This window comes from Equus caballus, chromosome 5, assembly GCF_041296265.1.
Source record: "Equus caballus isolate H_3958 breed thoroughbred chromosome 5, TB-T2T, whole genome shotgun sequence".
Taxonomy (NCBI): domain Eukaryota; kingdom Metazoa; phylum Chordata; class Mammalia; order Perissodactyla; family Equidae; genus Equus; species Equus caballus.
The window spans coordinates 45,907,365-45,929,729 of record NC_091688.1 but is presented as its reverse complement, the minus strand read 5'-3'; the positions used below and the strand labels follow the sequence as shown (position 1 = coordinate 45,929,729).

Below are 22,365 nucleotides of genomic sequence, written 5' to 3'. Positions count from 1 at the left end.
CCTTCACCCTAAACCTCAAGTGTCGGGCAAAGGCCTCGGGAACGACTGCGGAGTTGCGCCCTCGGCACCGACTCTTACAACACAGCGTCCGGGGCCGCCCGGAAGCATCCATAACTGAATCAACCGACTGCACCTCGGTGCCCGGGGAGCTTAGGCACCTCCATCTGCGTCAGTAAGTCCTTAAGTTTACGAGCCACCGAACCGAGTAAAGGTGGCTAAGGGCTCAAGACCGGAGAAGCCGAGGACCGGTTGGGAGTAGGGAGCAAATGGCACCCCCGCCCCCGTTCTCTCTGGGCCCGGCCTTCCCCACTGACAGATGGAGTCGGGAGCGGCTACTGTAACAACTCTTTTTATTTGAAGGAGTGGGTGGCTCTGAAAAGAGCCTTTGATTTCACAGGTGCCCCCACCACACGGGGGCTGGGCGGGCCTCCGGACGCCGGCCTCACTTGCCCTTTGCCTTGTGGTGACTCTCCGTCTTCTTAGGGAGCAGCACAGCCTGGATGTTGGGCAGAACGCCGCCCTGGGCGATGGTGACTTTGCCCAGCAGCTTGTTCAGCTCCTCGTCGTTGCGGATAGCCAGCTGCAGGTGACGAGGGATGATACGCGTCTTCTTGTTGTCTCGGGCCGCGTTGCCCGCCAGCTCCAGAATCTCCGCGGTCAGATACTCGAGGACCGCCGCCATGTAGACCGGCGCGCCGGCCCCTACCCGCTCGGCGTAGTTGCCTTTGCGCAGCAGGCGGTGCACTCGCCCCACCGGGAACTGGAGCCCAGCGCGAGAAGACCGCGACTTCGCCTTAGCGCGGGCCTTCCCTCCCTGTTTGCCACGGCCAGACATGACGGGGACACTCTCTGCGATCCGCTACCGCTCGACAACCGCCAAAGTCGCCCGAAACGGCTCCGCTTCACCCTCTTATAGGCAGAACGGCGATTGTCTACGGAGCATTTTGATTGGCCAAAGCGTAGCTTTGCTCTGGTGACCAATAGGATAGCTCAGCTAGAATCCACTCATTTACATAATCTCGTCTCCCTCGCAGGCGCGCCACTGAAAACTCGCGAATCACAACGCAGCGTAATCAGAACCTTAATTTGCGTACAGCCTCTATAAGTACCGAGTCGCTTCCGGCAGCCTCGGACCCGCTGTTGGGTTTGCTCGCCTGCTCGTGTCTGGCGCTCGTGCTTCCCGCTATGCCTGAGCCGGCCAAGTCCGCGCCCGCGCCCAAAAAGGGCTCGAAGAAAGCGGTCACCAAAGCCCAGAAGAAAGACGGCAAGAAGCGCAAGCGCAGCCGCAAGGAGAGCTATTCCATCTACGTGTACAAGGTGCTGAAGCAGGTGCACCCGGACACCGGCATCTCGTCCAAGGCCATGGGCATCATGAACTCCTTCGTCAACGACATCTTCGAGCGCATCGCCGGCGAGGCGTCCCGCCTGGCGCATTACAACAAGCGCTCGACCATCACGTCCCGGGAGATCCAGACGGCCGTGCGCCTGCTGCTGCCCGGCGAGCTGGCCAAGCACGCCGTGTCCGAGGGCACCAAGGCCGTCACCAAGTACACCAGCTCCAAGTGAGTCCCTGCCGGGACGCGGCGCTCGCGCGGCTCCCCGCCCGCTTGACTCCAAAGGCTCTTTTCAGAGCCACCCACCTAATCAGCGGAAAGAAGCTGTTTCTGCTATCCGACTTTCCGTTCTGTTTATTTCCCATACACCTATCCCTTTCCCTAGTGAAGATCTGCCTTTTTCCTAAAGGTAACACCAAAGGGAATCCAAGATGCTACCAGATCCTGTAACTCTTCGAGAGCTCGCCAGAGTACATGTTCATTTGCACACAAGTTACTTGCCCCGTCCACAGTGAAAGGGATAGGATGCGTGGCGATCACTGCAATACTTTGAGGCCACGCCCTGTCACATTTAGTAACCTTTCCTGGTATACCTCGATAGCTTGATTCTGTGGTTGAAGTAGTTTTTATTTTATACTCTTGTCTCATTCTGGTATTCCTTTCAGGCACACTGAATCAATACCTACTTATTGCTCAAATTCAAGACGTTACACGATGGCAGAATAAGATAATACAAAGGTAACTTACCTATAGTAAATCTTTTTTGGTCGAGTGTTGATAACTACACGATTCCCCAGAGTTGTTGTTTTGGTATATTATAATATTCTGGATGAGAAAGGGAGGAGGAAAGAGGATGTATACATATTCAGGGATTTCAAAAACCTGGGTCCGCTAATCATAGAATGTCCTACAGAGACTTTATTCAGCAGCTTATATTGTTGCAACTACTTAGACTTAAAAATATTTGTCTCTTCTCTCGAACAATTCATTCTCTTTCTCTTCAAAAATGGAGGCTTAAAATTAGAGAATAATAAAGGCCCTTTCTGTTTTTGAGACTAGATGATCAGAAAGTAGTGTTTCGTACAACAGTTCAAAGACCATTAGACCTGTCCATAAGACTCCACATACTCCCACTGAACCCCGATCACTGGGGCCCTGAGGGGAAAGGCAATGAACCACCTATGGTACTCAGCAGGGGATTCATGTTTGACAACCACTGACATATTGGTTGTGTGGTTGACATATTCCTTGGTAAGAATCTGTTCACAGTTTTCAGTCAACACCCCAGACATATTCTTCTTTGTTTCCCTAATTGTCCTTTCCCAGAATTTTTTGAAAAGCTACATAGAAAACTAGTTTCATTCATTCCCTCATTAACTCAGGGCACCAAATATAGCATAGGATTTTACATTTCTACCTTTATTACGGTTTAAAAACACATTTTAAAGAGGTCAGATGAGAACAGAAGATAAAGTACTAAAATAAAGGCATAAAACTGAAACTTCCTGGGAAAAGATATGTTAAGCACACTGCAACAGTGTCCTAGCTCATCCCCTTGCTTTTCCTCATTTTTTTCCCTTATGTACCAACATGAAATCCCAGGGTCAGCCTGGGTGGCCTGGTTGCCTAGTGGTTAAGTTCAGTGTGCTCTGCTTGGTGGCCTGGGATCAGTTCCCAGGCGTGGACCTACACCACTCATCTGTCAGTGGCCATGCTGTGGTGGCAGCTCACATACAAAAAAAAAAAAAAAGAGGAAAACTAGCAATGGATATTAGCTCAGGTTAATCTTCCTCAGCAAAAAGTAAAATAAAATCCCAAATATTATCTTCCAGGAGGATTTTCATTACCTTCTGTCTGCTCCATCCAATCAAAAACAGATAACCTATTTCCTAGTTGTTGTACTAGATCCATTGCATCTTTCCAAGGCTTAGGGCCCAGGAAACATTTCCCTGCTTTTGCACATCCTTGCTTGGATCTTCTGAAAGATGAAGCCAGCTTGCTGAAGCTTGAAAAGTTCAGGTAAAGCATGGAGATGGGGAGGGAGGAGGGAAAGAAAATAGGGGAAATATTGAGTTTACAGGGTAGGGATATAACAAAAACCATTTGAAGAGGTTTGAAGGATGTTGGGTAAATAAACTATGTATATATATGGGGGAAGGAGTGGTCAATATTTGGTTCTGAGGACTCAGAATATGGGTAGGAAAGCAGAAAGCAGCTCATCTTGAAAGGTGGAGAAAGTGACTCAATGTAACTATGTTACCCATCGAGCAATAATTCCCTTTGACACCAACATTTACATTTACAGGTGTGAAAGCAAAATTGACACCTTGTTCAGGGTCCATTATGAGTATTTGTGTATATCATTTCCCAAAATAAAGGAGAGGACAAAAACATACTTTGCACCCTGAGATAAATAAAACATGCTGGGGATACAGCAGTAAACAGAATAGAAAAAGTCCCTGTCCACATAAAGCTACATTCTAGTTGATGGATGGTAAAAATAAGCAAATGAAAAAAATGTATAATAGCATAATATTCAGGGTGTGATATGTACTATGAAGTAAAGCAGAATATGGAGTGGAGTGTGGATGAAATATCTGATCAGTTAATATTTGAGGTTTGAATAAAGTAAGACAGTGAGCCATAGAATATCTTGGAGAAGAGTATTCTAAGTACAGAAAACAGCAAATGCAAAGGCCCTGAGGCAGGGCGCAAGTTTGAGGAGTTCAAAGAATAAGCAAGGCCACCATGGCTGAAGCACAGTGAGCAAAGGAAAGATTTTCAGGAAGATGAGATCAGAAAGGTAGTTGAGGGTCAGATCATGTAAGCCACTGATGTGCCTCATAGGTCATTGCAAAGATTTTACCTTTTATTCTAAATAAGTTGGAGTGCCTTTGGAGAGTTTGATCTGGGTAATGACATTGTTTGACTTATGTTTCCTTAAAGCTCACACAGGATGCTATGTTGAAAAATATACTTCAGGAGAAAGGGCCGGCCCCATGGCCTAGTGGTTAAGTTTGCCATGTTCCACCTTGGCAGACCAGGCCCAGTTCCTGGGCGTAGACGTACACTACTTGTGAGCAGCCATGCTGTGGCAGTGACCCACAAACGAAAGAGAGGAAGATTGGCAGATGTTAGCTCAAGGCAAATCTTCCTCAAGCAAAAAGAGGAAGCTTAGCAATAGATGTTAGCTCAAAGTGAATCTTCCTCTGCAAAAAAAAAAACAAAAAAACCCCCAAAAAAACCCTTTAGGAGAGAGAGTAGAGGCGGGAGAGTATCAAAGAGGCTACAGTAATAGTTCAGGAGAAAGATAAGTGGGAGCAGTGAAGATGGCAAAAAGTAGTCAAGATATATTTTAAATGAAATTGATGACTTGAATGTAGGTTATGACAGAAAAAGAAGAATTGAGTTAATTGCAGGTTTTTGGACTGAGCACTTGGAAAGAGCTGCAATTTACTGAATAAGTGATGAGCAGTTTTGGAAGGGGAAAACTGCGAGTACTGTCTTGGACAAAATTTTGAGACTCCTAGTGGTTATCCAAGTGGAAATACCAAACAGGAAATATATAATTCCCAAGTGGGAATATGAAATATGAGAATCTGGAGCTCAGGGAAGAGAAAGGAGTTAGATTTATAAAATCTCTTTTTTTTTCTTGCTCTTTTGTAGGTAATCTACCTTTTCCTTCTGGAAGCATTTGGAATCACTATGATACATCTGGATATGATTTTTTTCCTAGGAATGATTTAGCTTTGGTCTCAGTATTTGACCAAAATCCCCTATCTGACTTAAGTTTCAACCTCAGACTTTAGAAGGCAGAGCAACCAGATGTCTAAGTCAGTTTTATTTGGGTATCCCTGGACTAGCGCAATCACAGAAATCACCGTTACCGCGAATGAGTATGGATAGCAAAGTATGATGAATAAAGGATGTCATTCAAAGTTATAGTCAATAAATGGATGATCACTCTCAAATATACATAAGCCTTTTAAATATAATTGAGTGAAAAGTCTTATGTGTTCACATGTTGAAATTCTATCAGTCAACATTATTTTAGTACAAAATGGAACAATTAATGTCTTAAAAGCTGTTTCTGCACTAGTTTTTAAAGTCTTTGGTTAAAAGTTTAAAAAATTTCTCAATTTTTTGTTTTGGAGAATTCAAACCTACAGAAAAGGTAAAAAAATAGTACAAGGACCAACCATATCTTCTCTTTTTATGCACACACACACATTTTCTGAATCATTTGCAAATAAGTTACAAACGTCTTGACACTTCTCCCTAAATCTTTATTTAGCAGCTCTCTCTTAAAAATAAGGACGTTCTCCTGTGTAACTACCATACAATTATTACACCCAACAAATGTAATATTGATTCAATAATATTAACTAATATGCAATCCATATTCAAGTTTCTCCAATTGTCAAAAAAATACCAAAATAGCCGTTGTATTAGTTTCTTATGGTTGCTGTAACAATTTACTATAAACTTGGTAGCTTAAAACACATTTATTCTCTTACAATTCTGGAGATCAGAAGCACAAAATCAGTTTCACTATGTGGAAAGACTGTGCTCTCCCCAAAGGCTCTAGGGGAGAATTCATTTCCATGTGTTTTCTAGCTTCTAGAGGGGCGTTTCTTGGCTCATGGTCCGTTCCTCCACCTTCAAAGCGGACATCACATACCATCTTCAAACCTCTCTCGGTTTCCATTGCCTTCTTCTTCCCTTGACCTTTTGGCCTCTCTGTTGTGAGGACCCTGGTGGTTACATTTGGGCTGACCCAAATAAACCAGGATAATCTCCCTATCTCAAAATCACATCAGTAAAGTCCACTTTGACATTTAAGGTAATATTCACAGATTCTAAGGATTTAGATGTGGACATATTTTGGGGGCCCATATACAGCCTACCACAGCTGTTGACTACAGTTATGCGTTGAATTTTGTCCCCCAAAAAGATACGTCGAAGTCTAACTCCCCAGTGCCTTAGAATGTGGCCTTATTTGGAAATAGGGCCTTTGCAGATGTAACCAAATTAAAATGAGGTCATTAGGGCAGGCCCTAATCCAAGATGACCAGTGTCCTTATAAGATGTAGAAACACACAGGAAGAAAACCGAGACAGAAGTCAGTTGTGCTGTCATAGCCAAAAAGAACCTGGGGCTACCAAAAGCTGAAAGACAATCAAAGATCCTTGCCAAGAGCCTTTAGAGGGACAGGGCCCTGCCAACACCTTAACTTCAGACTTCCGGCTTCCAGAACTATGACAGAATAAATTTCTGTTGTTTTAAAGCTACTCAATTTGTGGTATTTTGTTATGATAGCCCTAAGAAACTAATACAACTACTAAAAATTTTAATAGTAGGATTATATTATTTACTTTAAAATTTTTAATAACATTTCAGATTTTTTTGTTTAATCCCAGACATTCCTTCCTACTGGTATGTTAATCTCTGGCTCTGATCAAATATTGATTTCAACACTTGGAGATTTAGTCCAAACATGTAGTTGGAACACCTCTATTTTTCCTTATCTACCCTATTTGGCCTCTTTGAGACCTTTTAAGATGAAAGGTCTATCATATTTTATTCTGGGAAATTACTTGTTATTATTTCTCAAATGTTTCAAGATCTGAACTAGTTTAAATAAGAGTATGTCAGACAAGCTGGCTTAACTGGATGTCCGAAGATACAGCAGGGCTCCGAGGCTGGCTAAACTCCATCAGCTGCTCTGTGCTCTGATTCTCTCTCTCAGCTACACCCTCCTCCTGAGTGCTGGCTACAATCATTCTCGCTTTCACATCCTCAGAACACTTCATCCTGCTGCTGCCTCTTGAAAGCAAAAAAACCTTGTTTCCCAAAAGATAAGAGCCATCTACATTCCCCTACTCAGTTATTTAGTTCAATTTCTGAAATGTTTGTGCTAATGAGATTGGTCTAGATTCCTGAACTAATCAATGTGGGAAGGGGGTTGGAACTACATTTAAACCAATCAGGTCAACCCTAAGAACTGTGGATAAGATCTGTTTTCTGGGAAACACATGTGGCAGTGGTTCCTAAACTTGACTGCCCATTAGTGTCACCTGGGGAGCTTTTTTTAGCTCCTAAGTGTAGGCTGTACCCCAAACCACTTAAATCAGAATTTCTGGGGGTGGCACCGAGGCATCAATATTTTTTTAAGTTCCCCAGGTGATTACAACATCCGGTCAAGTTTAGAACCACCTACATAGGGGAATTCCTTAATGAAAATCAGGATACAATTACAGAAACAAAAGGAGAACAATAAAAGCTACACAGTCAATAAAATACATTATAGGACTACTAAGTTATAATTCATGACGAACACATAAGAAGAAATAAAGTCTTCGAGAATACTTCAAGCAAACACCTAAAGAGAAATAAAGCCCAGAAAAATACTTTTAGGTGACAGTCTTCATCCCCACTGCTCTGTGTTTGAAGGTGGTCCTTAAAGGCAGGTTTGTGTTCTCGTTGCTGAACCCTAGATGCCGCTCTCAAACTGCCAACTCCATATATCCACTTGAATGTCAAAAAGCTTCTCAGTTTTAAATCAGAACCCTGGGTCTCCCTTCAATGCCCCAACCCACACCTCGTCCCAGTATTCAATCCTAATTAACAGTACCACTATCTGCCCAGTTGCTCAAGTCTAAAATCTAGGGGTTTCGCTCTTACCCAAATCCTATTCCTCAGCAAGACCCGTCAATTCTACCTCCAAAATATAATCCTAAACCCAACGTGGCTCACCATTTCCATTATTATCACTATTCCAATCCAACATGTCTAGATCTCCCATTGGTGCTACACTTTAGCATGCATCAGAATCACCCAGAGCGCTTGTTAACAGTTTATTAGGGTCTGAAAATTTCACTTTTATTAAATTCTCAGGTAACTGATGCTGAACTGGAGACCAGACCTTAAGAATCACTGCTCTAGCCCACAATACTGTAATAGCTTCCTAATGGGTTTTCTTGCTTCTACTGCGGACATCTAGGACCTATGACCCATAAAGCAACCACAGTAATTTTTTTAAAGATTAAGGTTATGTTATTCCCATCCCTGCCTAAAACAAGCCAAGAATTCCTAAAGCACTGAGTCTAAACTCTCAAGCCGATCAACCTACTTTGCATTTTCCCAGCCATACTGGGGCTTTCTGCTCAAGTGCTTCAAACTTTCCTGCTTCAGAAATTATGCATATTTTGTTTCCATGTATAGGAATATCCTTTAAATTGGACACACTTTTCTGAGTGATAATTATTTTGGGGAAACAAAAGCTTTGTTAGTACCAAATATAAAAGTCGAGTTATCCCTCCTTTGAAAATAGGTCAGAAGCACGTAAAGCAAAAATTTAAGTACTGTACCATTTGGGAACACCAGACGGTTGTACCTTTGTTACCCAACTTTCTCATGCCACATAATTCAGTTAATCAAAACTAACACAGCATGTCACTAGGAAACAATTTAGATGTGCGCATGCTCACCCGTACGTGTCCAAGCCGAAGAGTTTCAAGAGTTCTCTCAGTCAAGTCACAGCCTATCTATATCCCATACTAGATCCTTGAACAAACTTACGTAAGAAAACCTATTCTAAGGAAAAACATAGATATTTAGATCTAACAAGCGTGAGCTATCGTAATGATAGCTAAAAAAAACCCCACAAAGGTACAGCAAAACCTAACAGGAAGGCCACGTAAAGTAAACACAGCTTCTTTCCGCTGATTAGGTGGGTGGCTCTGAAAAGAGCCTTTGGAGTCAAGCGGGCGGGGAGCCGCGCGAGCGCCGCGTCCCGGCAGGGACTCACTTGGAGCTGGTGTACTTGGTGACGGCCTTGGTGCCCTCGGACACGGCGTGCTTGGCCAGCTCGCCGGGCAGCAGCAGGCGCACGGCCGTCTGGATCTCCCGGGACGTGATGGTCGAGCGCTTGTTGTAATGCGCCAGGCGGGACGCCTCGCCGGCGATGCGCTCGAAGATGTCGTTGACGAAGGAGTTCATGATGCCCATGGCCTTGGACGAGATGCCGGTGTCCGGGTGCACCTGCTTCAGCACCTTGTACACGTAGATGGAATAGCTCTCCTTGCGGCTGCGCTTGCGCTTCTTGCCGTCTTTCTTCTGGGCTTTGGTGACCGCTTTCTTCGAGCCCTTTTTGGGCGCGGGCGCGGACTTGGCCGGCTCAGGCATAGCGGGAAGCACGAGCGCCAGACACGAGCAGGCGAGCAAACCCAACAGCGGGTCCGAGGCTGCCGGAAGCGACTCGGTACTTATAGAGGCTGTACGCAAATTAAGGTTCTGATTACGCTGCGTTGTGATTCGCGAGTTTTCAGTGGCGCGCCTGCGAGGGAGACGAGATTATGTAAATGAGTGGATTCTAGCTGAGCTATCCTATTGGTCACCAGAGCAAAGCTACGCTTTGGCCAATCAAAATGCTCCGTAGACAATCGCCGTTCTGCCTATAAGAGGGTGAAGCGGAGCCGTTTCGGGCGACTTTGGCGGTTGTCGAGCGGTAGCGGATCGCAGAGAGTGTCCCCGTCATGTCTGGCCGTGGCAAACAGGGAGGGAAGGCCCGCGCTAAGGCGAAGTCGCGGTCTTCTCGCGCTGGGCTCCAGTTCCCGGTGGGGCGAGTGCACCGCCTGCTGCGCAAAGGCAACTACGCCGAGCGGGTAGGGGCCGGCGCGCCGGTCTACATGGCGGCGGTCCTCGAGTATCTGACCGCGGAGATTCTGGAGCTGGCGGGCAACGCGGCCCGAGACAACAAGAAGACGCGTATCATCCCTCGTCACCTGCAGCTGGCTATCCGCAACGACGAGGAGCTGAACAAGCTGCTGGGCAAAGTCACCATCGCCCAGGGCGGCGTTCTGCCCAACATCCAGGCTGTGCTGCTCCCTAAGAAGACGGAGAGTCACCACAAGGCAAAGGGCAAGTGAGGCCGGCGTCCGGAGGCCCGCCCAGCCCCCGTGTGGTGGGGGCACCTGTGAAATCAAAGGCTCTTTTCAGAGCCACCCACTCCTTCAAATAAAAAGAGTTGTTACAGTAGCCGCTCCCGACTCCATCTGTCAGTGGGGAAGGCCGGGCCCAGAGAGAACGGGGGCGGGGGTGCCATTTGCTCCCTACTCCCAACCGGTCCTCGGCTTCTCCGGTCTTGAGCCCTTAGCCACCTTTACTCGGTTCGGTGGCTCGTAAACTTAAGGACTTACTGACGCAGATGGAGGTGCCTAAGCTCCCCGGGCACCGAGGTGCAGTCGGTTGATTCAGTTATGGATGCTTCCGGGCGGCCCCGGACGCTGTGTTGTAAGAGTCGGTGCCGAGGGCGCAACTCCGCAGTCGTTCCCGAGGCCTTTGCCCGACACTTGAGGTTTAGGGTGAAGGGGACCTGTTGTCGTTCTCATTCTGGCTCTTCCCCCCCCCCCCCCCCCACTCTCTCTCTCTCACAGACACATGTGCATCCCAGTCGGTAGAGGAGGGGGCGGCTTTCAGGATTGTGGCGGACCTGGGTCTTGGCCTCACTGAGCCGACTGTCTTAGTTTAACAAGAAAGTGAGGAGACGCCTTCGCGGCCGAGATACGGGTTCCCCACTTAGGCTCTCGGAGGCGGAATCTTGCGCCCGGGGGGACGGACAGCTTTCCCACCCGAAAGGCGGGAAGGCAAAAGCATCGGTCGGACCAACTGGGGGTCTCCGAAAAGGTAGCAAGCAGCAAGGCGTGCGGGGGGCGGGGGACGAAGGGAAGCCCGAGGTTCGGTTCGGGAGCTACGAAGCGTGGAGAGGAAGAGGGTATCGCGGGGAGCGTGTTCCAAAGGAGTGAGGGGCTGAAGAGGGACAGTCGGACACGGTTCCGATCAACAATGACTCGCCCTGAAAGAGAGGAAAAACAAGGTGGGAAAAAGTGTTGGGAAACTGGGAAGGAGACAGCGAGGCGGGTGGGCGGGGGAGGGGAGGATTCTGCGCAAGCCAATGGGTGACGCTAGGCCGGATGACGTCGCGGCCAATGGCCAGGCAGCGCGGGACTTTCAATTCTCGCCCCGCCCAATCGGGAAAAGCCTGTGCCTATAAAGACTGCCGCCGCGGGCCGGCCCCCGTTAGTCTCCTTGTCGCTGCGCTGGTAAGTTCGTGTTCTGGCTCGGCATGGCCCGTACTAAGCAGACCGCCCGCAAGTCGACCGGCGGCAAGGCCCCGCGGAAGCAGCTGGCCACCAAGGCGGCCCGCAAGAGCGCGCCGGCCACGGGCGGCGTGAAGAAGCCGCACCGCTACCGGCCGGGCACCGTGGCCCTGCGGGAGATCCGGCGCTACCAGAAGTCCACCGAGCTGCTGATCCGCAAGCTGCCGTTCCAGCGGCTGGTGCGCGAGATCGCGCAGGACTTCAAGACGGACCTTCGCTTCCAGAGCTCGGCCGTGATGGCGCTGCAGGAGGCGAGCGAGGCCTACCTGGTGGGGCTGTTCGAAGACACCAACCTGTGCGCCATCCACGCCAAGCGGGTGACCATCATGCCCAAGGACATCCAGTTGGCCCGCCGCATCCGCGGGGAGCGGGCTTAAAGGGCGCGCGCTCGGCTCGAGGTTCCATCATATCCAAAGGCTCTTTTCAGAGCCACCCACAACAGCACTCGGAGGGAGCTGTGCCGCTTGTCCTTCGCGCTCTTCCGGAGGGCGCCCCCATTGCCTCGGGGGGGAGGGCGGGGCGTTAGAGCGGGCCGAGGCATTGTGCTCCCCAGGGGTCAGCTCTTAGTCACTTTAGCTCTCGCCGGCCGCCGTCGGCGGTGGTTCTGAGCCTTGCGGGAGCTGACGCCGGTCTGCTTATCTGGCCTGGCGAGGCGGCCGCTGCTTTCTCGGGCGCGGCTAGGACGCGCGGCCTCCCTTCCTGAGGCGGCCGCAGGGGTGGGTTCCTCTGGGGCATCTTGGCGGCGCCCGACGGTGACCCGGGATTGGAAACCGGCCAGGTCCGGGGGGAGGGGCTTCGGGGCCGCGAGTGGCCCGAAACCGGGAGGCGTCACCAGGGGACGCTCGGGCCTCGCCGTCCAGAGCTCGCCCGACCTGGCCTTCGGCGAGCCAGCTGGAGGCGCGCGCCGATCGCTCAGCGCCCGCGACCTCCTCGTCCCCGCCGGAAACGGCCCCACCGGGCGCGCCTCTCCGGCTGCGGAGGGAAGTCGCCCCCTTCGTCCTTCGTCTCGCCGGGCGTCTGCCGGGTGAAGTTGGGGATTCCCGCGCTTCGAATGTGGGTAATTTCGGGCTTCACTCGACAACAGGCTGACACCTCGCACCCTCTGCTCCTCCTCAAAGCCCCGGCGGGGCTGGGCGGGGCTGGGCTGGGGGCGCGTACAGACTCGGAGGCCGCTGTCGCGATCTGGGCCCTAAACGGACCGTTTCCTGCCCGGGGGCGCAGGGGGAGACTCACTGTACTCGGCGAAGGCGGCTCTCCCACCTTCGACCCATGTCTGGATTCCCTGCCCAGACTTGGTAGTTTCTCTCCGCGTCTTCTTCAGACGTGTGGGGAGTCTGTTTTCGGGTATTTGGAGGACTCGCCCCTTGCCACCGCCCCCCGGAAGGACAGACCTGGCGCTCGGAGTTCAGGTTCTTGGGAAGAGCAATCAAACAGGCAGAACATGGTCCTCCTTTGGAACGATGAAGCTCCCCGCTCTGAGGAAATAGTGAGGGTTGGAGGCCCGAGAGGTGACTCCCGCGCTGCTCGGGAGGTGGAAGGGCAAGGCCTCTTGGTGGTCAGGGCCGTCGGGCGGGGTTTTGCAGAGCGCGTCTCCGCAGAGCTCAGATGCAAAGGCTGTACAGGTCTTAGATGACACGGCTTCTTAACCTTCTCGGTCACTTATTTGCACCTGGAAGAGGCCAAGACTTGTGTTTGCCGTTTCCTCGCGGCACAGTGACAGGTTAAAGGCATTCGTTACAGAGATCGGTGAGAACTCACAGAGGGGAGAAGGGGAACGGAGAGAAACTTAGTTTTTTAAAGCTCCCCTTGCTTCTCCTGAGATGTGTCAGAGAAAGGGAGAGCAGTGTAGGGACTGAGGCCCCTCCTGCTGCAGGTTGCCACCTGTCTCTGCTCCAGGGTCACGGCAATTTCCAGAGCGTGCCTCCGGGTCTCTGCCCAGACCCTTCATACCTGCTTAGGCGCCCACTGCAGGGTGGAGCCAGGGGCCTGGGTCTGTACTCTCCAGGTCAGAAAGAGGGACTTTTAGAGGTGCGTGGGGCACCACCTTTGCACCCATCATCTCATCCATCCTCATGGCAGAACTTTCAGGAACATCCAGGCGATGGGGCTTTCTGAGGTACAGTCCGAGGCTCTCGGGTGAGTGACTTGTCCAGCATCGCGGGTCCGGGAGCAACTGAGCAGACCCTGGAACCTGTGAGGTCGGTGTCAGGTGTCAGCCCTCTGCGTCCTCCGCCCGCCCCCGAGATCACACTGCTTTCATTTTCCAGTCTGGGCACCCCTAACCTCCGGGAAGTCTCCCCGTCTGAATCTCAAAGGGAAGTTTAGTGGCGTGGTCGACATCCAGTCGGGAGTAGAAAAGAACTGTGTGTTCCCGTCGCTGTGAAGGCCCACCCTCACGGCAGTCTCTCCGATCTTTCCATTTGTTTGGGAGACCGACCGGCGCAAACTGAGTCCATCAATACGAGGGAACGATTTAAAATGTAAGTTTTGACGTTTAATCGTTTCTGTACTTACATCATTCTTTACTCTCAGGTGAGAGTTAAAGGATAATGAAGGGTCAGGCAGATAAATGGTCTTCCTCTAATGGCTAGCTCGGTTGTGAGAAAAGTCTAACCCCGAACCCGGGATTTTTAAGAAGTGAAAAACGGTCTTTGTTCAGATTGAATTCCGCCTTAGGGTGGCAGGGGAGAGGCGTGTGTGCGCGTGTGTAGAGGGAAGCTACGTGGTATTTCGGCCCTGATGACACCACCTTTGCTTCCTCCGAAGAGGACTAGGCCCTTGGGTTCACACGCTCTCCTGGTCCTCCCTCACCCTCTCCAGGTCCCCATCTCAGCCTTCTCCTGTTCTCTGCCAGGCTTATCAATATTCCTGGTTTCGCCCATGCTGGCCTTGGCCGTCTGTCTTCTCCCTGCAACACCAGTGAGATCATGGACTCCCTGCCTACCCTCTCTCTGCCTCTCTGCCAAGTGCTCCCAAATTAGCATCTTCCGCTGAGACCCCTGTCCTGAGCTCAACACCAATATTTCTAACTGCCTGGTGGCCAGGTGCTTCTGGATGGAAAATAGGCACTCCAGACTCGGCTGATTTCCTAAACGGCATCATCTTGCTTCCCAAAGCGATTTCTCCCCTTCCGTATTCCCCATCCGGACACAAAGACACCTTCATCCCCGCACCTGTTCCGGTCGGAAGTTCCTTCCTCTTGTCTTTTGTCCAAATCTCATGAGTCACCAAATGCTATCGAACCTACGTTCTGACTTTCGATTCTATCACCCTCTCTCCATCCGTCCCTGGTCCCTGCCTCAGCTGAAGCCCCTCACCCAGCTCGGAGCTGGAGGGTTGAGTAAATACTCAGGCTAGACTCTCTGCCCTGCCACTAGGCTTCCACTCTGTGTGAGAGCTATCTTTTTTAAAATGCATTTATTTGAGCCTGTCACTCTCACGCTTGAAATGTTCCCACCTCCTCTCCCTTCCCTTCGGAATAGAGTCCAGCTTCTTTTGCATGACAGCTCCGAGCAGCGGGGGTTAATAACCAGTAGGGACTCTGGAGTTACATAAACCTGGATTTCAATCCTGGTCTTGCCCGTAGAACGGTAGGTGACTTCAGCCAGGAAATCTCCCTGCTCCCATTTGTAAGACGGGGACAACAGCATCTCGCTGATAGCGTTGCTGGAAATATTCAAAGTGACGATTCCTGTCAAGTACCTAGCACAGTGTCTGGTCCAGAAGAAGCATTCAATTAAGTTTAGCGACTCTATTCATAGTTATCAAATTTAAAAGATCCTAATCACAATGGTTTTAATAGACATCTAGTTCCCGGTGTTTCTCAGAGCCTCCCCAGGGTTCGGGGGCTGTGCTAGCTGAACGAGTAGGTTCTGGCCCCACAGGATGCCTGCAGTCCCCAAGTGTACGATGTCTTCACACATTCCGTTTCTTCTGTCTGGAATGTCCTCCCCTTTTTTGTAGCCCTGAGAACCCCTGCTCCTTCTTCGAGATGCAGCCCTAGGTGGCCTTCCCTTCCCTTTCTCCTCTTCTCTCTGGGCCTTCCTCCTTGCCTCTCCCCGTCCCTATCCTGACACCCCTTCCTATTCCTTACCGTCAGCATTCGGCTGGCAGCATTCCTCAGGGGGAGGATTTGTCCTTGTTCGTCTCCGTGGCGCCAGCACCCAAGCAGTGCCTGGCACGCCGTAGGTGGTCAGGAAATGCTTGAGGAGGAGCCTAATCCACCCGCCCTTCGACTCTTTGCCTTACATGAGGGAGTCGGGCAGGAGATGCCCCAGGCTCTTGGGGTCCTGGAGGTTACAGATCAGGAGCAGGCCCGGACCGGATCTCTGCGAAGAACTTCCAAGGTTTTAGGGGTCCCAGAACACGGGAGCAGGAAACTGCCCAGGGGCAGGGCGTCTCCGACGAAGCCCAGGTGCCCCTTGCCCGTACGTGGCCACCGTCCCAGACGGAGCCCGCTCCTGGTGATAGTAACTGAGAACGAGGAGTTCACTGAGCTGCGCCACCGCCAGCGGCCCCCATCCGTTGCCGAACACGGCCGATCTGGGGAGGAGCGTTGGCTTTTATTATCCCCAAAGACATCAGATTCAGCCCTGCCGACAGGATTGTTTGGGGATGCGGTTAGCGGTTGAGTGTACGATCAGGAGCAGAGAGTGAAGCATGCCTAAAGAGAGGCAGGAGGAGGAGGAGGAAGGACCGCAGAGGACAGAAAGGGGATGGGAACCAGAAGTCTCGGCTCCTCACTGCTATGAACTGGGGCTGAGGCCTGAGGCCCCTTGCAGGGTAGGGCCAGGGCTCCTGACCCCTAACCGGGAAAAGGCTCCAAAGAGAAGAGACCGGGGTCTCCGTTTCCTCACGTGTTTATAAAGCAGGATCATAACTGCACCCGCTTCGGGATTGCTGTGAGGATGAAAAGAGGTAACACAGTTCACACAAAGTGCTTAGAACAGAGCCTGACAGGTGGTCATAAATCCATATTAATAACGTCATTAGCATCGGTGATGTAAATATTAGTGACATTAACGTGAATCGATGTAAGTCCCAGTTACAATCATGTCCTGGGAAAGAAAGAACAACGCACACTAACGGGCGACCGATTTTAAGCACGTGACCAGCTTCTAGACTGCATGGTCTTTCACTCACCTCCTCTCATCCAGTTTCGCAGTAACCCTGGGAGGGAGGAAGGGCTTTTTGACTCCTGTTGAACAGATGAAGAAACTCACCGTGGCGAGGGAGAGACACCTGGGAATGTGGGTCACAGCCAGAAGATGGCAGAGGTGGAACTTGAGCCTGGGTCTCCTGTTTTGCTTTGCTTTTTGTACTAGACTTGTTGTTTCAGAAGGAAACAATGCACAAAATAGTTACACGTAGAGATACAGTATCACTCAACGTGTACAGTACCTCTGATTTCTGCTGACTCCAAACTACAGTAAGAACAATTTGATATTGCTAGCTACTGCACGTTCACACACACACACACACACACACACACATCCTCACACACCTCTAAAAAGTGAAACAAGTTGTACAAAAGGATATTGTCTTCTGCTGTGGATGCACCATGATACTTTCAATCCTGTTCTGTTTCATTAATAAAACATACTGGCTCCTATTTTCTAAGTTGATTTCACCACTTGCTAATAGGTTCCAACCTGCAATGGAAAACCACTGCGAAAGAGAAAATTGCAAAGAACAAAGTAAAATCACGACTCAAGTTAAAAATTATAACTATTTGGTTCCACAGGAATCCTGGTTTCTCTTCCTGCCTGGAGGCACGTACACGAGGTTGCAACAATGAGAATGAGGTCTTTAGGCTCCGTAAGGAAAAGGCACGCGGTAAAAGGGAAGGCATGCTGCGGTAGGTAGCAGAGAAAGACGCAGATGAGTTACGGAGAAGTTCAGAGGCTAAGATCACTTCTAACTGAGGGGATCACAGAGCTCTTCCTGTGAGAGAACTTGGCACCGGGGCAGGGAGTCTGATCCAAGCTGAGGAACCAGAAAAAGATGAGGAGAATTGTGAGTGGCGGCTGGTTGGTCCACAGGGTGGGCCGAGGCCCGGAATGGGAGATGACTTTTCAGTGGCGGGGACTTTGAGGCCAGCTGACTGGGGGTCTTGAATGCCAATCTGGGGAGAGGGTGGATGTTACCCTGTAAACAGTGTAGGGGAAGGGATTATAGAAGAGGAAGAAAAAAATTAAGGCAATAATGAGATGTCTTTTACACTGGATGCTCCGCCTGGCCAAGAGGGAGGGCTTGGATGGTTGGTGCCCCACTGGTGGGGTGTGGACTACGGCAGCCATTCTGAAGGGCCGCCCGGTACTTCTTAGGCCAATGAAGGATACGCATCATAGGAACCAGCACGGCTGTCTCCGGATATCTATCCAAAAGACATTCTCACGCAGGCCTAGCAGGGAAGATGACAGGGATGATGGGACATCAGAAAGAATGTAGGCGTTCGTCACTGCGAGAGCGGCTAGAGAAAATGTGGCGGATTCACTCCATGGAGTACTCTGCAGCAGGAGGAGACAGTGGATTAAATGGCTGGCTACATAACAACAAGGAGAGATCTAAAATGTAGTTCTGAGGGAAATAAGGTAACACGTGGAATGAGATTTAAAACACAACTATTTATGTAAATTAAAAGTACATTAATGGATCTTGCAATCATGCATAGAAACCAAATATGCTTTGACCATAGTAGAATGGTTTTCTATGGCGGGGGTGGGGGGGTGGGGGGGTGGAGATCGGGAAATGAGGATAAAAGAGAACAACAAAAGTGGGAGAAACCAACAGGAGGGAGTGCCTTAAGCAGGTGGGTAACATACTCAGAGCCGTGTATACAGAAGGTTACTCTGGGGAGAGGGTGCAGAAGGAGTCAGAAGTGAGCAGCACCCGAGGCAGGGGGCCAAGTCACAGGCCTCAAGGACAGAGCAGATGAGAGGTGCTGAGAATGACAACAAGGGAACAGGCCACAGCAATGGATCGGGGCGGGCGAGGGCCGGGGTGTGGGGGCTTTGACATTATGGCGCATAGAATATTGCCCGAACCTGGAGGAGGGAAGGGGCAGAAGGGGGTTGCTGTGGCAAAAAGTAATCAACGATGTCTCGGGACCTTCCTGCCTGAGTGACTGCGAGGATGTGCCACCTTCAAGGAAATTGGCAGCTGCCAAAGAGTTTACTTCAGGCCAGGCTGGGTCTCAGCTCTCAATGGGCAGCGGCAAGTGGCCATGGCAGCTGGGAGTGTGGATCTGGAGGCAGATCTAGAGACTCAGCTGAGTTCTCTCGTCTGCCCAGAGGAGCTAGAGGAGTCCCTGGGAAGAGTTTATGAAGAAACGGCCCAAAGGACAGGCCTCTGAGGACCATCTACACCACTGGGGGGGGGGGGGGGGGGGGGCATCTGGTGGGGAAGGGAAGCTAAAGTAGTTTTGTCCTGAAACCAGAGGAAAAGTATAACGAAGAAATTGGACCAGATGGTTTCCTGGGTCCTTTCCAGCACCAATACTGTATGGTATGGTTCCATTAAGTGTGTTTGGCAGATGTCTTCGAGATCCTCAGATTATTTGTAATCTGCAAATTTTAAACAAATAGTGTAGTCAGACTCAGGAGCATCGTAGCGTATCAGAGAATGCCAAGATACTTAGACCGCTTCAACATCAGTTTCTTGCTTTGTAAAAGGGCGATAATATTTACCTTTGGGGGTTGTCGCGAAGATCCGAAATGGTACGGAGTAGATATTCAATACGTGGGAACTATTACTCATTATTCTTTCACTTAAAAAGTAATTCAAATCAAAGAGAGGTATGTAAATTCAACCCAAATGACCTCTTCCAGTTGAGGGGACCCGGAGAGGTTTCCGTGCCTCCTCCCATCACCGTCTCCTTTTCCCGTCTTCTTCAGTCCTGCTGCCCCCTGATGCCGAATCTTACCCACTAGACCACCAGGATTGGCTTACAGATAGAAAAATGCTTATGTATCAGTCTGTCTCCTTCTTTTTCAAGGATGCACAGTTTTTCATTGAATAGATAGTTCTTCCATTATTTACTCAGACTCACATCAATGGAAATGTAGGTATTTTACAGACTTTTTGCTTCTAAAATCACTGTTGCAACTTATGCTTGTGCATATAGTTGGGGACGCTTTTCAGTATACCTGGTGGCTAATTGTGATAGGTATTGCTAAATCGGCTTCCAAAGGTTTTGGTGCAACTGCCTCTGGATATTAGCAAACGTTTAAATTTGGCCAGTTGGTTATTTGGTTCTGAATCTCATAGTCCCTCTCAGACATCAGGATGAGCAAAAAGTTAAGCGTCTCCTGACCTCCCTACAAACTGTCTTCCTTAGGGCAGCGGCTCTCCCCACCCATCAGAGTCCCTGCTCAGGGCTAAATGTTGAGCTTGTGATGGAATTTTCCTCAGCCAGGTTTTGATTTTGGCCTTGGGTTTCTTTGGTTGCTCCTTCCCCTCTTCTCTTCCTTTGCTGGTTGGGTCTTCTGTTTAATGGTTGGGAGGTCATTGCGTCTGGTCTTATTGCATCGTGAAGCAGTAGACAAGGAAATGAAGGGCCGGTGGCGACTCAGACAGGTCATGAGGATGAATGACCCCCTGGGCCCGTGCTCACCCCATTCCAGCCTCTGGTCCTGGGCTCTGCAGGCTCAGAAATTCCATTGTGTTGGTAGGCCAGGGGTGAGGGTCTCTGAAGGACTAGATCCCACGCATCACACTCTCAAGGGACAGAGATATAAACCCCTACTAATAATTGGCATCATTCACAGGAATTAGCATTTATTGAATGCCAATCATAGCGTTGACTGCTTTATAAATATTAATACACGTTATCCACAGAAGAACCCGACACAGTAGGTATTCTTTTCATCCTAGTGCTACTGATAAAGCAAATGAGGCTCAGAGATTAAGGGATTTTCACTGTTAGTAAACAGTGAAGTTAAGATCCTAACCGGAAATGTCTGATTCCAGAGATCATGCTCTTAATTTCCCAAAGAGAAGTGTAACCCGTCTGCTCATCAGCTCCCTGTGGGTGAGTCCGTATGGGAAGCCAAACTCCCATTAGAAAGTTGGGAAGAGCGCGGAGGCAGATGACCTCAATGGCTGCCATTATTCAGTCAGGGTATCGTTGAGCTCTAAAGGCTGCCCGTTGCAGAAACTGGTTGCACCCACTAGAGTCACGGTCCATCTGCCTTGGAGGGTACCTGGATGGTCACAACCCCATGGTTGTTTTCCCCCACACCTTGTTTCCAAACCTCTTCTGTAATATGGTTGGTGTGGTAAGAAATCACTTTGTTGTAATTGTCGCCTTCTTCTCTACCACCAGACAAGAAATCCCGGAGTTCACTGCCCAGAAAGGCTCCTAGGCCAAGTGAAGATTTTCAGATCACACAGTTCATTGAATCCATTCAACAACGTAAAACAAGGAGAAAAGGGAAAGGGGTGCTCCGGAGAGGTTAGCACACTCGGAATAGGGTGCAGTGAGGGGGGAAGTCCAACACAGCATCGAACCTTGGGTTACACAATGTTCTGTCCCGACTCGCTCTGCCGTGTCAGCCTTCCCTGCTGATGCTACAGCTAAGAGGACCAGAGCTGAGGTAGGCAAAGGGGCTCAGCACCTGGAAGGTCCCTGAAGCTGACTTATGCTGCTCAATCAGGGAGATATGGGGGCGAGTACGCCTGGCCATAGTTGTAATTCAAAACTAACCCGCTGAATAGCTATAGATTTCCCTGTGTATAGCCTGCAGAGGACATAGCGGGCCACAGTGCGTGTCCCCAGTGGAGGGCTGATTTAAGGCATGAATACCGGGTACCTCATGTACCTCGTGACTATTTGACGTGCTGTTTACTTGGTCCTTTCACCCGTTCCTCCCTGTGTTTACCACACTTGCTCTACTTGATTTATGCCTAACACGTCTCACAAGCTATGCTCACTTATTATCTATAATTAGTTTCTTCTCTTTATTTGTTCATTTCTCTTAGTTCCTATAGAAGAATTAAATATTCTTAAATAATTCGTTTAACACCTTACAACAATCAAGTCAGCTGGCGAGTCTATTTGATTCTTTAAGATGACTTTACATTTTTCTGATCTAATCCTGAAACATCCGGCCCTGCCCATCTGTTCACGCCTCGTCTGCACCCACCATCCTCCTTTCTCTCTGATTCCAGCTATGCTGACTCCCTCCCTTCCCCCGTGATCACAGAGCGCGTAAGATGTAGATTGGGTGAAACAGACAATAAAGACATCAACTTTGGTTTCTGTGTCACTTCACGGCTTCACTCTTTCACATAGATCTCCTTCTCTTTTGATCCTTAAAACATTCCTGTGAGAAAGGTAGGAATTCTCGGTAACACTCAAGATGAGTAAACTGAACTTTGGCAAAGCTAAGATTTGCCATGGTTCATGTAGCCCAGGTTATCATCTTCTCATTGTTTGCCGGGAAAATTATACATGCTTATTTTAAGTCATTTGAACAATTCAGAAATGTTCAATGAGTATAAGTGACACCTATAAGTCATTCTTAAATTTTTGTGAACACTTCACCTGATAATTCCCCTCACATCCATACATATTTCTATATACACGTACGTAACATTCTGCGTAATTGGTAGCTCAGTTCTTTTGGTTCAACCAGAGATATGACTTGTACCTCAATAGCTCGACTGTAAGGTACAGAGCGAGAGGTTTCAAAAGAAGAAAATAAGAATGTAGTGAAAGATGACTCAGGAGCGTCTAGCCTGGGTGCCCCAGAGGATAATGCTGCTATCCGGAGAAGTAGGGAGCCTGGAAAGGAAAGGGAAGACTTCAAACTGATCCATTGTGAAGTTTGATTAGCCAGTGAGACACTCAGGAGCCTCTGTGACCATGG

At 49.4% G+C, this 22,365-nt stretch overlaps 5 protein-coding genes and 1 pseudogene across 6 annotated transcripts in view; 4 read left to right on the top strand and 2 right to left on the bottom strand.

Annotated features, from left to right (window-relative positions):
• Nucleotides 1-342: 342 nt before the first annotated feature.
• On the bottom strand, nucleotides 343-935 carry H2AC18P (H2A clustered histone 18, pseudogene; annotated as a pseudogene). Its single transcript, NR_165317.1, is given in 1 exon segment — nucleotides 343-935. The product of NR_165317.1 is annotated as a H2A clustered histone 18, pseudogene (transcript).
• Nucleotides 936-1,185: 250 nt separating this feature from the next.
• On the top strand, nucleotides 1,186-1,639 carry H2BC19 (H2B clustered histone 19). Its single transcript, XM_023641289.2, has one exon. It carries the CDS (start codon nucleotides 1,186-1,188, stop codon nucleotides 1,564-1,566), a length of 381 nt encoding a protein of 126 aa, XP_023497057.1. The 3' UTR covers nucleotides 1,567-1,639.
• Nucleotides 1,640-5,019: 3,380 nt separating this feature from the next.
• H2BC20 (H2B clustered histone 20) lies at nucleotides 5,020-9,521 on the bottom strand. The gene has a single exon (XM_070268372.1). The coding sequence runs from the start codon at nucleotides 9,519-9,521 to the stop codon at nucleotides 9,141-9,143; it is 381 nt and encodes a 126-aa protein (XP_070124473.1). The 3' UTR covers nucleotides 5,020-9,140.
• Nucleotides 9,522-9,871: 350 nt separating this feature from the next.
• H2AC19 (H2A clustered histone 19) lies at nucleotides 9,872-10,373 on the top strand. The gene has a single exon (XM_001488154.6). The coding sequence runs from the start codon at nucleotides 9,872-9,874 to the stop codon at nucleotides 10,262-10,264; it is 393 nt and encodes a 130-aa protein (XP_001488204.1). The 3' UTR covers nucleotides 10,265-10,373.
• Nucleotides 10,374-11,335: 962 nt separating this feature from the next.
• Nucleotides 11,336-11,933, top strand: LOC138915050 (histone H3). Its single transcript, XM_070268370.1, has one exon. It carries the CDS (start codon nucleotides 11,461-11,463, stop codon nucleotides 11,869-11,871), a length of 411 nt encoding a protein of 136 aa, XP_070124471.1. The 5' UTR covers nucleotides 11,336-11,460; the 3' UTR covers nucleotides 11,872-11,933.
• A 273-nt stretch (nucleotides 11,934-12,206) lies between these two features.
• H3C15 (H3 clustered histone 15) overlaps nucleotides 12,207-22,365 on the top strand; it is a 32,332-nt gene continuing 22,173 nt past the window's right edge. The window contains exons 1-3 of the mRNA XM_023641284.2: nucleotides 12,207-13,974; nucleotides 17,238-17,509; nucleotides 17,821-18,087. Coding sequence (XP_023497052.2) covers nucleotides 12,546-13,127 — 582 coding nt within the window. The 5' untranslated portion in view covers nucleotides 12,207-12,545 and the 3' untranslated portion in view covers nucleotides 13,128-13,974; nucleotides 17,238-17,509; nucleotides 17,821-18,087. The remainder of the gene's footprint in view (nucleotides 13,975-17,237; nucleotides 17,510-17,820; nucleotides 18,088-22,365) is intronic.

What these genes read in the sequence shown, in the direction of transcription:
- H2BC19 (XM_023641289.2), top strand. Translation starts at nt 1,186, where the DNA reads ATGCCTGAGCCGGCCAAGTCCGCGCCCGCGCCCAAAAAGGGCTCGAAG.
- H2BC20 (XM_070268372.1), bottom strand. Translation starts at nt 9,521, where the DNA reads ATGCCTGAGCCGGCCAAGTCCGCGCCCGCGCCCAAAAAGGGCTCGAAG.
- H2AC19 (XM_001488154.6), top strand. Translation starts at nt 9,872, where the DNA reads ATGTCTGGCCGTGGCAAACAGGGAGGGAAGGCCCGCGCTAAGGCGAAG.
- LOC138915050 (XM_070268370.1), top strand. Translation starts at nt 11,461, where the DNA reads ATGGCCCGTACTAAGCAGACCGCCCGCAAGTCGACCGGCGGCAAGGCC.